The sequence below is a fragment of the Pygocentrus nattereri genome, chromosome 20 (assembly GCF_015220715.1).
Source record: "Pygocentrus nattereri isolate fPygNat1 chromosome 20, fPygNat1.pri, whole genome shotgun sequence".
Lineage (NCBI taxonomy): Eukaryota > Metazoa > Chordata > Actinopteri > Characiformes > Serrasalmidae > Pygocentrus > Pygocentrus nattereri.
The window spans coordinates 23500179-23518960 of NC_051230.1; the positions used below are offsets into that span (position 1 = coordinate 23500179).

Consider the following 18782-nt stretch of genomic DNA (forward strand, 5'->3'; position numbering starts at 1 on the left):
AAATTTAAATGCACAAGACAAATAAGCCCTGAACAGACACTCAACAGTAGCAGGGTGCTGTCTCTAGCTCTGCTTAAGAAACTGCATGAGTCACAATATTCTCAAAACACAGTGTAGCCGTGTTAACATGTAGAGTCTAAATACAGGCTTATTTAGCTAAATAAAATTTAAAAAGTAAACAAAATTAAAAATAATGCTCAAGCCCCAGGTACTGAAACAAAGTCTCTATCACAGTGTGAGCAACCAGCTAGCATGATCTCACTAATGGAATAATCATTTCTCTGACTGAGCTAAGAGCAACACAAATCATATCAGAGATCTATAAAGGATGAATGTGAAAGTAGTATTATTAGCACAGTATATTTCTGGGTCAAATTATGATTGAAAGTAAGCTTTTTTTGACAGGAGAAGACAGACAAAAGTATAAGGAGTGCAAAGCAGACAATGAAAAATGAAGAGTGAATTACAAGTAGGAAACCTGTTGCTGAAACATAATCAGAGAGACGCAAAGCTACATTACTGAGAAATGCAATATAAATAAAATAAAAATAATGTGTGTCAGAACAATACATGCAATATAACCATAACAGATATGCTGCAAAGGTTTTTAGGGACTACTGTTCATAGAATTTTCTCTATTCTGTGATTCTTAATGAACACCAATTTTTTGAGTGATGTCTATAAATTTTAACATCGCATTTGGCTGAAACATAACTGCTACTAACTGCTAAACCTAACTGCTACTACTTCAGGTGCAAACATGTGAAATGCTCCATTCTACAGACACTGACAGTCAGAATTGTTCACAGTGATGCTGATAGGAACCAGATGTTTTAGCCTTAAATGTATTATATGAAATCCATTCGTGATGGAAAGGCACAAGTAGGGTGTTGTATTGCAAAACAGTTCCCAAAGAAAAATCTTTTTCAGCTTCACCACTGTTAGTACTATTTCACCATCATCAACATTACATATAAAAACACAGAAGATGTAGGTTCACCCGTGGTTTTACACAGTAAATAAAATTGTCATATTTGTATTGTGAACCCCGTTTACTACGATCTCTTTACACTGGTCAATAACTAAAAAAAATCTAAGTCAGCAAGTCTCTAAAAATGAACCACTGCACATCAAACCACTCGGTCACTTTGTTCCCCTCCTAAACTATGCAGACATTCTGAAAAATCTGTGTAACTCCCCTTTAATTAATCCAGACTGTACAGTAAGCGATGAAAAAAACAGACTAAAGAGACAACAGTATTTGCTGGACCTGGCATTTTGAGACCAGGCTTGCACGGATATAAAAAATTAATAGCTCCATAATTACCTAACCTTTTATCACAGTTTACAACATTATCACAAAGACTGAAAAAAGCACTATATAAGACACACACATCTATGTCCATGTAGTTTAATAGTGATAATTTGTTGGTAGTTATAAAATGCATCTTCCATTATCTGTCTTAAAAAGACTTGCTTGATTGCTCTTTGAATAAAATTCTACAGGAATCTTCCTTCATTTCTGGAATTACAAAGCATTAGCAAACACCCGTTTTGTATGAACAAAACTTTCACAAGTAGATTCACTTAATTAAATTAAAAATATTGTTGGTCACCTGCACTGAGGAGAATATTGCGGGCAGTAGGATGCCAGGTAATGATGCCCACTCTTTTGGAATGACCCTCCAGCACCACCACAGGTTCTGACATGGAGGTCACCAGCCCATTCTCAGGAATCTGCCACACCTAAAACATGACAACAAGAAGTAAACACTTTTAAATGAATCGACATTTACATCACGATTTAAAATAGCGCTGTATATATCCAGGGCACAGCTTTTCAAGAAGAGTCAATGTAATTTAGATGTGACTTCTCAACTGATTTTATAAACCAGATCATGTTCATGTTTGCTGAGAACATGCACCCCGCACTTACCAGACTCAAGGGGGCAGCAGAGTGCAAATATTGCAACCAATCAGATCTGCACTGCTGATCTAGTGGAGCTCATCTTTCTCTGTTTATTTTGAGTGAGATCACAAAAACTGCACTTAGATCTGTTCTCCAAGTGTCAGATATCACCAACATCAACTCAGACTAAAGTACATATTCACTAGATCAAGCATAAATTAATGCCTATTTTTCTTTCAGTCATGCCACACCAAACCTCTATGTGCCATTCCCCCCTACATTATTCAAGCATTAGTCAGTCCAATATACATCTCTCTCTCTACCTGGTCTTGCATTTTAGTAACTACCTGGTGCCAGGTACATGCACAACAATGGTAAACAACACAGTTTTGTTTCACGGTTCTACTAAGGTCTTAGTCGAGCTGAGTATTCCATTATAAATCAGAAAATGACGCCTAGGCCAAAACTGAGACTATTCAAAATAGATCTGGCGATGAAAATGTTTAGACGGTTCCACTGACTCACACATTTTTCATGATACTTTAGGGCAGTGCAAACATAAGTGACAAAAGGAGTGTTTCACCTAGGAGTGGTGAACTGCGGTCCCTCCAACTAAACGTGGCATTAACTGCTGGGCTGAATCAAGAGCAAAAATTCCCAAACTTTGCTGGACTCCAGGACTGGGGATTGACACCCAAGTTTTAGATTATGCCAGCATGCAGGTAAACAGAAGTATAAGTAGACTATTTTTAATAGATAGTTCATGAAAAATGTCCAATTTGTTAGAACTACTAAGAGCTTGGTAGGGCAACTGTGGCCATCTAAATATTCTCTATACAGTGAGATGCCTGATCATTGGAGAGAATATTCAATATGCAGTTATATTAGCTGTTTCCATCATTATTTTGTCTCCAAGAGAAAGTCTGGGTCATGGGATGATAAAAGTTCCCTTTGCCATGCTGGAGGAAGTGTATAAGCTCCAGAGAGGAAGTGAGAGCAGCACAGCATATCACACATGGCATAACACACATGGCCAAATAAGGAGTGTAACTGTAAATCAACAATTGGGGAGACAGCAGGCTCGGCAAGTTTCCTGCTACAGAACTTACAAAGCAAGATTCTGGTGTCAGCAAGCTAACACAAGGCTGATGGTTTAGTGGCTTTGAGTTAGATTCAACTCAAGAGCAGAGCTGACCGCAATTACGCAGTTAACACCTCTGCCTTCTACACTGTAGACCAGATAATAAGTCTAAGAGTCTTTGGGCACGACTCCTAACACCGCCTTGGCCTACCTATGTAAAATGATCAAATTGTAAGTCGCTCTGGATAAGAGCGTCAGCCAAATGCCATAAAATGTAAATGTGCTTGAATTTAGTTACACAATTAAGATTTACTCTCTCAAAAAGTCATTTTTTTCTACTGCTCTTATGTGCTTCATTTTTACCAACTAATCACTGAAAAGACATTTAATTGATGACTATTCTTTAGTCCTGTTATAATTTAGTCCAGCACAGTATGTGAAATACTGAATAAAGTTCATGACACTAATCTTTGCACTGTGTTTTTTTTTTGCCTTTTTGGACATGCCAGTTTTTTTGTTTTTTTTTTTTTTGGTTTTTGCTGACAAAAATCTTGACATATCGACATCAGGAAAATTTCTTTAGGTATCATGAATTTTTGCCATATGAATAACGATCTTTCAGTGTCATGGCCTCCTGATTCTATCATTTGGGCAAAAACAAAGACTTCAAACACTAGCGTGTTCTACACAACCACCCAATTAATTATCAAAATAATTAGAAGATCACTCAGTTACAAATAATCTATACTAACAAGGCTACCGTAAAACACTGTTGAACTGTACCAGGCAGATTTACAAGCTCGTTCTTAAGAGCATTCACCCACCTAAAAACCTCTCTCCACAAAACATTATATTAACATATTAAAAATAGGTGTCTAAATATATTTTAGATTTTCAGTTGAGCAGCATCACAGCTGATGCGTCAAACATGGGAAGCCTGTCACTGCTGAAGTCGTCTCATCTGCTGCTATTTTAATAAAATCACGACTACGTGGCTACAGCAGATTTGAGAGTGAAAGGACTGAGTGGGTGTTACCCATGTACGTGTGTTTGTTACAAATGTATGTCTTCTGACTGTTAGAGAAGCAGATTGTGTTGAAACACAAAGCAAACTTCCTGAAAATAATGGAAGCTGTAATAAAGGATGGACGCAAAAAAAAAAAAGAATATATACATGATAGCTGGAAAATTATACTAACGCCTCAACAACCATGTTAAATATACACATTGTGTTTTTTCTTCTGATACTTAAAATTATACTTGATGGTTGTTTTGACTAAACTATACAGAAATAAGAAGGGTAGGCTCTACATTTTGCAAAACACTGTAAATCTTTACTAACAGAGAAGGGATAAATCTCTAATTAAGAAAGAGTGATAATCACTTACTTATATGTAAATAAAAAGTTCCAATCAATATGGTTTGACCTGAACAGACTTTGAAATTGAGCACACTGATAATACAGACCGAGTCTTGAAAATTGTGGTAAACCTGCTGTTCCAATGTAGATTTTCCATTTCCTATTCTATCACATGAGAACTAGATACTACACGCAAGATTAAAGAAGACAAACAAAGACAAATCTAAAGTAATAGATGAAACGTACCATGATGGTGCAGTCCTCCGACCCACTGGCAATGACCTGGTCGTTGTGGGGGCACCAATCGATATCCAACACTGGCCCGGTGTGTCCACATACCGTAGGGTAGGCCTTGTCTATACGACCCGTCTGCAGGGAAGAACAAGGAGGGGGGAGGGGGGAAAATGCAGATTAAAACAGGATATTTTCTTCTATGAAAAGAGACTACTGCAGCCAAGAACCATAACGTCATATCATAACACACTAATGATCTAATCAACATTCACTGAAAACACATCTGAACATGCAAGAAACCCAAAAGAGGAACAGATAAATGGAAAAAGCAAAAGGATCCTTTTTCCACATTCCTCAACAATGGCACTTCCTGCCATTCAGGCCCACCAGAGAGAACACCAGCGCAGCTTTTGTTAGTGTGCCCGTGTTTACTTACACGCACATGCTTGTGCAGTAAGGCTGCAATACATGTGCACTCTGAGCTAGTCCAATTGATAAATTTTAATAAAAAGCCAAAACACATCCTAGATCTGCAAGTTCAAAGGATGTAACTTGTAATCAGTGGAGAACAAAAAATAAATAAATTTTATATTCATAATGAATTGGCAGAGATCTACCTGGCTTACAATAAGAAACAGCTTGACTGACACACCCATTCATATGCATTCCACTGGAACATGGTCTTTTTAAATGCTTGCTGATTTATCCATTTGTGGAATCTTGTACACTCAATGTTGCTCCAATATAAGAATTCTGGGCAGGTATGCATATTTTAAAACATTTATTTGTTGATGCTGATGTTGATACATAATTTCTAAAGATGCATATAACACAGGCAGTAAAATTTATAAACTATAAAACATTTAGCCACAGTAGCCCAAAGTTACCGAAATATTCCGCTCTTAAAAGTACATTAAATACATCTAATATCAGTTTTGACTATTGCTCAAATCTAAATGTTTGTTAAATGCAGCAATTCCTTTAAATTATTTTTTGCTGATACCAATACGATTGTGCATCCCTAATTTAGCCCATGTTTATGGCATTTAGTTAATTGTTGTACATTTCTAGCAAAAGCTTTGATAATTATCTCCAGGCTGCGCAAAGCGCTTCAGTTTAAGTTGAAAAACCACCAACTTTTCTGTGCCACAAGAAAGCCACATACGTCATCTCAGTGGACCAAATAATGACCGACAAAGGACAAGCTGTTTTTGGCTTTTTTTCAAACATCCAGAGCTGTACTCAGCTCAAGGATTAACACAAACTAAATGTGAGGGAGAAGATTTATATTTATTTCTTTATTTATTTTCAGTGAATTTCAAAAAGTTCATCCCTGTCTAATCTCACTCAAATCACTCTCAAGACGAATCCTCTGTATGCCCTGTATGTGAAGTGCAAGCAACTTTGCATATAATCGATGCTGCCTCTGACTCAACTAATTGCTTCAGGCAGGAATATCATCTCTATTTTCAACCATTCTGAATGAATTATTTTCCAGAAAGTCTGAATCATAGCAAGGAAAACAGCAGAATTGTTTATTGCAACAAAATCACAACCACACGTTTTTACCCCTGCTTCTGTCAGATAAAAAAATATGCCATTTAGCCTCCACACAGCGGCAGAATTAAAAAGGCGTGTCCACACAGACTCAGACAGTCTGAAACACTGATTAAAATTGAAGTGAATCCGTTCAGTCAGTCAGACAGACAAAAACTCTTCAGAAATTACAGCTCACAGAAGTTTCCACTCAGCAAAACAGTCCAGACTGCAAAAAACTAAGCACCCAGAGCTTTGGCAGGGTGCTTGAAAATAAAGTGTGACCTTTTATGACCATAAAGTGTGTGGGCCAAATTCAGATGTTTGTCTCAGCGTCATTTTTTCATCCTTTGGGGTTTTACAGCATTTGAATCACAGAACCGCATGACGGGCCTGGCGCAGGATAACTGGGCATTCTTCTGGAGTGAGCTAATGCTCAAATTCCTCCATACCGTGTAAATGAGTGCTACAGGAGGGTATGTGTAAGTGACTGCACATGAGAAGATCCAAGATTCTCCTAGGAAACGTATTGCCATTCTGATTCATACATGCATGTGTGAAATTAAGCACTATACCACCAGTTATCCTTGCTGACTCCCTTATGTAATTGAGTTATACAATTCATTGACTGATGCTGCACAATATATCATTTAACAATTATCCTAACACTGGCTTCTAAAATTGACAATGTTTTGCTCAGTAAGCATCTCAAGCAACCACAGGGATGGAAAAAGTACAGAAAAACTGTACTTGAGTGACAGTATGAGTACTTTGTGAAAATTAAAGCATGAACAAACACTGTATGCTTTCTAACATTACCGTATGCAGAAGCATGAGTGCAAGTCAAAAAGTATTAACATATGTCTTAGTGTTCAAACAAAAATGTATATGGACTACCAACAATGACTGCGCTGCAACTACAATTAAGACTTTACAGTCAAAAGAATATATTTTTTGACATCAACTTAATTTGAGTTTTCTAAAGCAATATGATTCGGAATGTTAATGAATATTTAACAATATATACCATTCATATGTTTTGAATGGTTTCTGGGAATAGAGCTGAAGATATCTGGTTTGATCTTCCCTTGTGTGCATTTGACTTTTTTCCAAATAGCATGGGAGAATAGCAGAAGTTTGATGGGCTAACCTATAGCTGAATGCATGAACTCTAAATATGGAAAAGCACATAATACATTTTAACAAAACAATAATTTAAATAAATAAAAAAACAATGTAAAGGTCTCAAAACTGCTTTTGAGCACTGTAGCGGTGGACATCTTGTACTGATATGAATTTGGCGGGACATTCTCATAAAAACAAAAAAATTAAGATGCAAAACGTCCTGTATTTTGAAAGATTTGTACTTTTTAAAAATTCCTCATTTCATTGAAATCTTCAAATTACAAAGTAATATACATTACCAAGAATTTTTATTTGTTGTTTTTTATTTATTTATTTATTTATTTATTTTAAATATACAGTCATTTTGAATTTGATACCAGCAACACCTTTCAAAAAAGCTAGGACAGAAGCATGTTTACTGCTGTGTTGGATCGCCTGTTCCTTTAGCAACACTAAGCATGTGGGAGAACATCTGCTGTAGTTTTGAAAATAAAATGTTTTCCGTTCTTGCTTGGTATAGGACTTAGGCTGTTCACCAGTTCAGAGCCTCGTTGCTGATGTTTTTTGTTAAATTAGGTGTCAGTATCTTCATTGTGTGAGGGGTCTGGACTGCAGGCAGGCCAGTTTAGCACTCAGATTCTTTTACTATGGAGCCATTCTGTTGTAATACAGGCAGAAATGTTGTTTGGCTTGGTCATGCCAAAATAAGCAAGGCATTCCCTGATGGCAGCATATGGCGCTCCAAAACCTTTTTGTTATATATTGTTCAGGATTAGTGGTGCCTTGACAGATGTGCAAGTCACCCATCCAATGTGCATTATTGCACCCCCATACCATGACAGATGCTGACTTTTGAACTGTGCGTTGATAAGCCGGACGGCCTCTCTCCTCTTTAGTCAGGAGGACGGGGCGTCAATGATTCTCAAATTCCAATTGTTAGACCACAGGATACTTTTCTACTTCGCCTCAGTACATCTTAAATGAGTTGGGGCTCAGAAAAGGCAGCACCATTTCTGGGTGCTGTTTATATACAGTTTCTTCTTGGCATGGTAGAGTTTTAACTTGCATGTGTGTATGCAGCCATGAACTGTGTTCTCAGACAGTGGCTTTCAGAAGCGCTACTGAATTTCATGCTGAAATGTAGACCAGTTTTTATTGCAGTGCCACCTAAGGGCCCAAAAATCGCTATCCAATATTGGTTTTCGGTACCTCGAAAACCCAATAATAACCAATATGGTCCCTTTCTTTCTATTCTATTATTATATGGTTATTATATTCTATTATTCTATGTTTTTTATAGCATTTCACAACTTCCCTGTCTCTGCCCCAACTATTTTGAAAAGTATTGCTGGCAACAAATAAAAAAAATGGGAATATATTTAAACAGTAAGAATTCTTTGTATTATTTTTAAGTTCAATATATGGTTTAAATGTTTTGCATTGCATTCTCATCACTGCATTCTGGTTCTAAAGCTACAGATAGTGTCAACGTGCTAGCAGGGACTTTGTGCTTCAGCTGTTTTGCAGTATTCTACACACTGAGCTTGTGTTATCAAACCTGTGAGTTCCAAAGCGTCACACCCTCTCCTCTTGATATACGAGCAGAGATTATAAAATGCTTGTCTAACGTCTCGCACTGAAACCATGAAACAGTTCCACATCATTACAATCCTCTGCAGAAATATCATTGTAATACTAGTATTCTGTCCATATCATGCAGCTCAATCATCGACCTAACAACCAATAATAATAATGTGCTTTCTTTGCCCACTTTCTCCTTCACACGCACAAAGGGCACTAAATGAAAGGAAGCCTGCGGATTTGCTCACACCAGCTGACTTCCTGATGACATCGGCGCCCTCTGGGTGTGCCAGGTCTTGACCTTTGGCCTCTTGCAAAACAATGAATGAGAAAGAGCGCGTGAGCAGGTGATTAGGAGCTTGGCTGCTACAGAAGAACGTGTGTGTAAGCAGGGGATCATGCTGCTGCTTTGTGGCCACTGGTTCCCACTGCTGGACACATGCTAAGCCAGTCAGGTGATGACATCACTGGAAAAACACCAAATCTAGCTCCATTTAAAAACACAGCATGAACTGCTGTAAAATCAGCATCCACATATACAAACACAAACACAATCTCACACCAATTTGAACTTGCACGCAAGAATGTCTGGCAGCGTATTGTAGCTTTACTGCATGCAAATGCTACTACATATAAACAGAATTCACAGCTGACGATGTTGTTTTAAAGTCCCATGGAACAAATTCATGTTTTCCTTCCAAGTACATTAATCTTGCTCTTGTGGCAAACAACACGCGTGCAAAGTAGGCCCTGTGGATAACTTCCCAATCTTTATGAAATGGCCAGTGCATTTTGGCCAATAACTTGTCTTTTGATGTAAACTGGGCCTAATCTCAGTTAGTACCCTCCACAATCCCAAAGTTGTCCCGTGCACACAGCTTTAACAAAACTATGTTCAGTGTCTGTGTTTGAATCAGAGAAGCTTATGAAGTGAAAACTAATAACTAAGTAAAAGCCAACCTTGAAAGTATAATAGCTTTTAAGCTCATCTATCATTTGTCCATCCATTCATTTACCTGTCCATCTGTTCATTCAACTGCGCCACAATGCCGTTACTGCACTTCGAACAGTTACGTGAATAAAAACCTTACCTTTGTCAAGACGTTGCCACATAAAATCTGAATGTTGAGAGAACACCAGCTGTGTAGGGCCCATTTCACTCATTACTCCCTGCTTCACTCACTCTGCTGCGTTTAGTTCTGCTTCAGTGGTCTAGCACAACTTTTGACAACTTTCTGATGTTTCCCAACCCTGGTTCAGGAGGTCCACTGCCCTGCACACTTGTCTTTTCCTCGTTCCCAATACACCTGATCCAATGAATCAGCTCACTAACAAACCCTTACAGAGCTTAACTTATTGCATTAAAGCAGGGAAAGCACTACAATGCATAGGGCAGTTGGCCTCCAGTACCATGGTTGGGAAACACTAGAGAGAAAGCATGAAAGTGAGAGATCACGTGTGTGTGTGTGTGTGTGTGTGTGTGTGTGTGTGTGTGTGTGTGTGTGTGTGTGTGTGTGTGTGTGTGTGCGTGCGTGCGTGCGTGCGTGCGTGCGTGCAATTACAATGAGGGTGGTGGTCTCACACAAAAGCACATGCCACAAGGAGGTCAGGGCAACCCTCCAAACGTTCTGAACCTACCAATTAAATAGTGCCGCGCACAATGACAAAGTCATGAAGCGAGGTAAAGAAAAATGTGATGATGCAGCCATTTCTTGTGTAGAGCAGTGGCAGCTTCTGTTACAATCTCAACAGTGCCCCATTCCTTTTTTATTACTGTTCGTTTAAGGTGCTCATAAAGCGATAGCGCAGTGAAAATTCAAGTTTCCCCCCTTTACCTAATTCAGCCAATATATTTTAGTTTTGCTATAATGGCACTAAGGCTAAATCAAACAGATTTCACTGTGATTTCTGACACATCACAACATGCGTTTCTCCATAAAAATGGAGTGGAAAAAGCATCGTCTGCACACTGTTGAAAAAAACAGATACATTAAGCAAAAAATCTATATTTTTTTTTCATTAAATGGAGCACAAAAACCAAGAAACAAGAACACAAACCAAGAAAATGTGGTACACAAGTACACACTACAGAAGGGATATTATCCAAACAACTAAAACTGACTATCAATAAGGCCCTAAGAACCCTAAGAAACCTAGTTAACAAGTATGTGAACGCAAATGACAATGTTCAGTCAATGCACTGCAAATGCTCAAACACTGTATGCTTTCTAACATTACCGTAGTGGTTAAAACACACAGACCTCGAAGGAGAGAGCAGGATATATTGTCATTTCAATAGCCCCAATAACTAAACATACACAAGTAGAGGTGAGCGAGCCACTTTGCCTGTTCTGTTGAATTGAAATGGCGATATCATATATGTTGATAAAGCATTTAAGCTGCTCAACTGCTTGTCTGCTATGGCAGCTGAGAAAGCACACTGGTGGTACAAGACTGCTTGACCAAGCTTGTCTGTTATAGCAGTCCTTGCTATAACGCTCAGAATATATAGATACACATGAAACCCTGTAAGTGTAGCTCAAAGCACTGGTGTTTGCATGCTTGTGTGAAGTGTGTTACAGGCCTAATGCTAATACAGCCACTCATTTTTAATAGAGCTGTTCTTTGCCACTCTGTAAACAACTGAAGTTTTTGTAGTATTTGCACAGCTTATTGTCAGTCTTGAATTACTGTAATTGTCATATTGTCATTTTATCTTCTGCTCTTCTGTTGTAATGCAGCACTGTGTCCTGCAGAAACTATATTTTGTTCCTTACTCAACACATCTGTGGCAAGCAGGAATGACAAATTTGAGTGTGACTTCAAAAAGATTTAGTCTGAGTTCCTAGGTGGTTTGCTGTCTGAGTGCGGAAGAAGCTTAATCAAAAAAAGGTAACCGACAGTCCCACACTACGGCTAAGAACAAATAAACAGCCAGAAAATGTGTGTGTGTTGGTGTGTGTGTGTGTAGCTACGTAGTGCAGACGTTCCACTGAGAATATTCCCGGAAGACATACTAAATACACTTAATAAGCTAGCGCCAAAAGCTTCGATTCAGGCCGCTGTATAGATTTCCTGACCTTTTCAGGTTTGGTTTTATGTGTCTCTGAAATCTGAGAGGAAGGTCAGGAGGGGGTGACCTGTGACTGTAGCATGGGTCATCTGGATGAGAGTTTATCCAGTACATTAATTATACTGTAGACACCAGTCATCCTGGCATCTGCAATGATGTGAGGAAACAGTCTCATGCTGGAACAGAAAAAAGCAGAAACTGATCAGCTGTTTACAACACACTACTCTTGCCTGATGAGAGTTGTTTCTGCATTAAAAGACTCCTATAATGCTTCATTCATCCATTCATTCATTCAGCCAGCCAGCCATAAAGATTGTTGAAGAAACAGTTCTTCAAAAAAAAAAAAAAAAAAAAAAAAAAAAAAAAAAATGTGTTTAAGCACTTTTCCCACTTACCTCAAAAGTCTATTTATTTAGGTACTAAAAATGAGGCTAAATGTAGACAACGGGCAATAAGTACAATAAACACTTCATGCCCAACAGACAATGACCAATCTATTGGAGAATTTATACCAGTACATTTTTTAAGAACTTGCTGATTGAGTCCAACACCAAGCAGAGTAATCTACTTAAAATTAAGTGCTTGATAATGCAAATGAGGGCAATATATCTTAACAGTTCAATCATTAAAATGTAACTATTTTTATTCACCTTGGATCGAGTATCAGTGTAGTGAAGAAGCGCGGATTTAATTCCATGTAAAAAAAAGTGCTCTGCACAGCTGTAAGTACGTTTTATAGTTTTGAACCCCAATTCGTCTTTCAACAACTGTCTCTGTAGCACTGTGAAAGTAGCATGCATCACGTCCGTCCATCCATCCATCTGACAAGCGCAGGCTGGTTTTGACTGGCTGGTTGAGCTGTAGTTCAATGTACACATTTTAGAAATCTTGTTTGGTAACTTGCACTGTATGTTTGAATGAAGCATCATGTGTGGGTATACTGCATGGTGGTAAAATGTAGTATACGTCAGATTTACATTACGTTTGCCCCAAACTGTGTCTAGTTGTTACGTAGTCTCATATTAGTCTTCAACTCAGATATTATGCCCTCAAGAGATATGGACCACGAATACAGCCACAAATACTGGAATCTTGTCAGCTGCCATTTGCTCTCTGCACTGCTGTATTTACACATTTCTGTGTAGCATTTCATTTTTTTTTTTAAACATTCTGATGGAAAACAAGAAACGTCCTTGAAATTCTTAACCTATTGAGTGAGATTTAGGCATGTGGTTCATTTAGGCATCTAATTTAGGCATGTGGCAATGTGGGGTAGAATGCTAAAAATGCTAATCTGATGTAAAATGCTAAAATGTGGGGCATAAGCTTCCATTGCTTGTTCGCAACATCAGTGTGCTAATTTTTAAATATGAGCTCCTAGTGCAAAATTAAAGATGCAAACATGGCTCACAAACTACATCTGGGGGGAAAAGAGTATTAATTAAATTTTTCATAAAATTTTAAAAGAAAGATCAGTGCATCCAGCACAGGTTATTTCTATCATGTCAAGAAGCAGCACATCAGCAGACAAATTTAAGCTTTTAGACCTGTTGCATAGCAACTAGAGCGACATCATCATGGGCCGACATTCTGTTTGCTAAGTTTAGCCTGAGAGCAGGGAGGGGGGGTGTCACCCCGACATTTAACGATCTGAAAACATGGCCATTAAAACCCGAGAAATTCTTGGAGACCAGGTCCTGGGGCAAGAAAAGAAAACATTGTGTCTCTATAGGAGTTCAGCACAAGGGCACATAAAGAGTTCTGCAGTGAGAAAAATAAGGGAAGGTAAAGGACTCCTAATCCAAAACTCACACGTTTGTTTGTTTGTTTGTTTATGTTTATATATATATATATATATATATATATATATATATATATATATATATATATATATATATATATATATATATATATTTTTTTTTTTTTTTTTTATAAACATGTAAAATGACCACATAAAACTGAAATTCCCCTGAAAATAAAATTCTATTTCACACATGGGCACCTAAATTCTCTACCTAACAGAATAAGTGTAGGAGTCTTTTGATTAGTGCTGGTAGTGAATGCATTTCAAATGAAAAACATCCTGTCTTATGATCATTCACAGCCATTTGATTCTGTGTTTATACAGATAAGATGAGGTGAAGATGGAAATAAAGCACAAAGAAAGAGATGTTTAGTAGTTATTCCCAGTCCAGGCTGTTTCAGATTGTGTTCTACACCGATAAATATCATTAGCTCATGTCTCGTCTGGTGCCCTACATAGAGATTCCTTCAGAGGAATCAGAAGTAGTAAATGAGCTGCATACCCTCCACATGGAGGCTTCCATCATATCTAGGCAGTGGAAATTTCCATTTCCTGTTTCCGTCCATGCCGACACAGAAGGCTACAGCTGCGCCCAAGCACACCAAAAGCCAGCCAGTCAGACTTCAGGCTGTTTTACATTATCCATGGCAACAGCCAATCAAACTGGTACGAGGCTGAGGAGCTCCTGAGGACAACCAATTAGAAATCAGGCTGATGTACATGAGTCATGGGAGTAGCCAGTCAGGTAGGAGAAAATCAGACAGTAGCTCAGGGCTGCCAGGTGAACCACAAAATCTTATTGGGGTCAGATGCTATTTTTCAAGGCAGATCTTAACGCATTAACGGGGGGAGGGGTGGGGGGCAAACGGCGCTGCTCCAGACGAGTAATGAGAGGAATTTTGTAAGTGGAATCTGTTCATATTCAATTCACACGTTCAGATCACACACGTTCAACTGCCTACATCTGCTAAATCGAAACCGACATTACCACACCCCTGAATGAGTGCGCAAGAATTCAGTGTTCATCTCCCATTGACCTGCATTCAGAGAGGGTAGAGCTACTGCTGAATACAGCGAGGCACTTGACTCAAAGAAAAAAAAAGGGGGGGGGGGGGGGATTCTCACTCCACACCCCCTTACCCCACTATCAGACAATCTATTGGGCACTGGTCTTGCAATGCAGCCAATGGGGAGGCAGGAGGAAGCACGGCTGGAAGGCTGACAGGCGGGGTGCTGAGGATGACCATATATGGTAAAATCTGCACTCAGCAGCCTCCACAGCAGGGCCAGTGCAGAGCTAGCAGGAAGGGGCTCCTGGAATACAGATTGGGAATGACAATGACACGTGCAGTCAAACACACATGCAGGCAGGTGAGATGGCGTCCTAATATTTGCTGTTTAACAGAAACACTGGCCATTTACCTTTAGTAAATGCGCTAATAATATGTATATTCGGACCCAACGGATATACTGATAGATGAACAGAACTGCCCAACAAGGTTTTAGTTTCATGGGGTTCTTTACTAGTGATGAAAACTCTACATATTAAAGTACCAAAACATTTTTAAATATCATTTACAATAAACTAGGAGATGAAATGGTATGAAAATGTCATGATTACATGAACCAATAATCATGGTTATCAGTATTATTGCAGCATTGTTGTATTAATAATTTTTAAAAGTACTGATATACAAACTGCAGTCATTTCAGCAAGTTTTAAATTGAAACCACAAATAAAGTGATGCAAAAATAAGATACAATTTTTTAAAATGCAAAAGTTAAGCAATCTGGTCCAACTTTCCCATGCATCACTGCATGTACTTAAAAAAGCTTGTAAGGAAGGTGTGACGGGCCGGGTGAGGTTGCTATGGATGAGTTGCTCATCACAAACTAGGCGCGTAGGGAAAAAGTTGCATTTGCTTGTTCTTGTTTTCTTGAAGTCTTGGTATAATTTACGGTAATAAACTACTTACTGAAATTCAGACAAGTACAAATTATATGGTCACATTACAGTTATGCTGGAAAATCCATACAGAAGGGAGAAACAAAGTGGTCTAAACAGTGTTCGGTTTTAAAAACATGTAGATAAAAACATGCACTGAATTCATTCTTAACTGGGCATTAAGCTAGCTCTGAAACTGTGGCCCCCAAATAAATAAATACATTTCTGTACAATTTATCCTATCCATCTAGCAGCCCACTGCATTTGCACCGACACAAAACAAATCAACACTGCATGATGCACTCATGTCTGGTAGACTAACTTCGGTTAATGCTGGACAGTATTTAACAGGAGTCTTTCAAAGGGTGGTAATCAACCACTGTTTTAATGAATTTAGTGACACAGGTAACCGTTTCATCCCAACAATAAAAAATAGTTTGTTGTTTAGTTTATTGTAGCAGGTCTTTCATTTAAGTTGAGGTATGTTTTAGAACTGTACATGTGAGGGAACAGTAGACTTGTACAGGCCTATATAGGCCTACTAAGAAATAAAGCAACACAGCTAAAAATAGTGGTATTCCAGACTACCTTTCAAAAGAACCATAACACAATGAAAACAATGTCCAAAGCAAACATCCACAAGCAAAAAAGACATGACCATTTCATCCATGTGCTCAGAGAGAAAGCGTGATGCACAGCAGCATGAGGAACTCAGAGACATGGTGGGCATCAATGTGAGAGAGCAGAGAAACACCCATTAAGCTTCTCACGGCAACATAATTTGTGTGAGCAATAAGGCAGTCTGTCTGGTGCCGTGTGTATGAGGCGATTTGATCTGTTCTGTCATCGCAGTTCTTGATGTATTCATCATAGAAACTCATATTGTGATAATGATAAAAATATGATCTATCAAGCAGCCCTGCATCTTCATGACTGAAATGACAATCATATCTAAAAAAACCATATCAGTGAAGAACGGTCTTTTAATTTATTTTTGATTACACAAAATTATACTGGTTATTAGTCAACAATATTAGCTCTCTATCATAGGTTTCGATACTGGCGATAATTTTCATGTCAGTCAGACTCATACATACACATTCAGAGAAGACGTCCCGATATTTGCTTGAGTTTGTTCACCTATATTCATCCAAGTGCCAGTTCTTGTGCAGTACAGTTTTAAAACAGGATATACAGAAGACAGTGCACAAACTGGAGTCTCACATCCTCTCCCAGTTCTCTCATCCTCTCCCTCTCTGCCTCATTCTTCCCATTCCTCTCTTCCTCTTTCCGTCCCTTTGTCCGTCTCTCTTCCTCTCTTTCTGCATCTGCTCGTCAGGCAGGAAACGACAAGGCCGCAATGTGGGTCACTGCTCCACTCAGCAGATGCAAGAATCCTGCCTCTAACTTTTCTGATTCAAAAAGACCACCACTGTTACATAGTGCGGAAAACAAACCTACAGCAAAGAATAAGCTGTGTGTTTTTACTGAGTGCACACACTGCTCACCAAACGAAACTCATATATATATATATATATATATATATATATATATATATATATATATATATATATATATATATATATATATATATATGTGTGTATGTATGTATGTATGTATGTATGTATGTATGTATGTATGTATGTATGTATGTATGTATGTATGTGTGTGTGTGTGTGTGTGTGTGTTTCCCCCAGACAGCAGGAATGTGAGCGTGGCGGTTGGTGGCCATGATCCATCGCCTGTCTTTTTTCATATGATAATGACCGAATATATTATTCTGCTTTCGAAAAAAAACAGATAAATTAAGAAAGGGACAGAAAAGGGGGAAGAGGAGAGGGGGAGGGGAAGACAGCAGCATGTGACTAGACAACTGACGGTCTCAGACTCTTGAAAATTGGGGGAAAACAATCGGCAGCTGAGTCATGCCAGTCTGCCTCCCACGCAAACAGGAAAACACAGACACTCACAAAAGCAGGCATGTCCAAGCCTAGAATCCCACTGGAAAGGCACCGCTAGGTAGGCATATGCTGCTGATTGAGAAATGACTGCAGCCAGGCACACTCCACAAAGACCAACAGTAATAGTGCAGTGTGGTGATGTAAGGCTTAGGTCTAGGCCAAAAAACAGCGGAGTGAAAAATAGCTTCACACTGGCAAAATGTTTAGTAACAAATTAGTGCTTTTTGTAGCACAAGCTCAGCTCACATCATTTAACCCACAAAGAACAAAAATAAAATGCCAATTTTATGAGTAATGTCTCACTTTTTAGTGCATTCCATCAAAACTGTGGATTCATGTGGTTCAAAGGCACATTAGTTTGTAAATAGAAGAGGAAACGAATGATTTACAAAATCTATTAATAGGTTCAACATATTACTGCATATTTCAAAAAGTACAAGGGTTATTTCTCATTTTTGCACAATGCACTCTTTCAAATACATAAATTGAAAACCCTAATCAGATTACATGTTTTGTTAATTTCATAAACGAAAATTAGCTACATGCTCTACAGGAAACAAACATTGCATTGTTCTGTAAATTTTAGTGCAAAAGTTGTTTAACAGAACAATGATGCCCCATCACTTTTGCAGAACACACCATTAAGTATGCATTAAAAAGCAAAAGTATTTTAACTGTAGAGAATGTATACTTATTTTCACTTCAAATCAACTAGGAGAGAAAATGAAGGAGGCTGAGGCTGATGAACTGCTACAATTATTTCTCCTCTAAATGATAAACCAAATAAGTTAACCAGGTAGCATCACCTAATCAAATCTTATATTCCCAAGCACACAGAATAACTAATCCAACTTCAACTTACAAGGTACTTTCATAAATAAATAAACAAACTGTACTTTCTAAAAAGATACCCATATACATGTAGACATGCAGTCCTGGGCTTCAGCTCTCAAACAATTCTGGTAACAAATAAATACAAGTTGCACATGCAGTTTAGACAAATAGGCAGCTCAGCCCTTAAAAAAACACTTTATTCATTTTGCTAAAACAGAGCTAGCCATCAGCCATCAGGCCATGTTTTAAGTTCCGAATACAGTTATAGCTGCACTGTAAAGGTAAGCCTGATTTAAATTTCTGAAATACAGAAGGGTTCATTGTGTGACTTGTTGTACA

At 38.3% G+C, this 18782-nt stretch overlaps 1 protein-coding gene across 1 annotated transcript in view; it reads right to left on the reverse strand.

The window, feature by feature from the left end:
* The window catches only part of coro1ca (coronin, actin binding protein, 1Ca), a 55285-nt gene that overhangs the window by 12190 nt on the left and 24313 nt on the right, over positions 1-18782 (reverse strand). The window contains exons 3-4 of the mRNA XM_017686928.2: positions 4597-4719; positions 1617-1746 (exon numbers count right to left, since the gene is read on the reverse strand). Of these exons, the coding sequence (XP_017542417.1) occupies positions 1617-1746; positions 4597-4719 (253 nt within the window). The remainder of the gene's footprint in view (positions 1-1616; positions 1747-4596; positions 4720-18782) is intronic.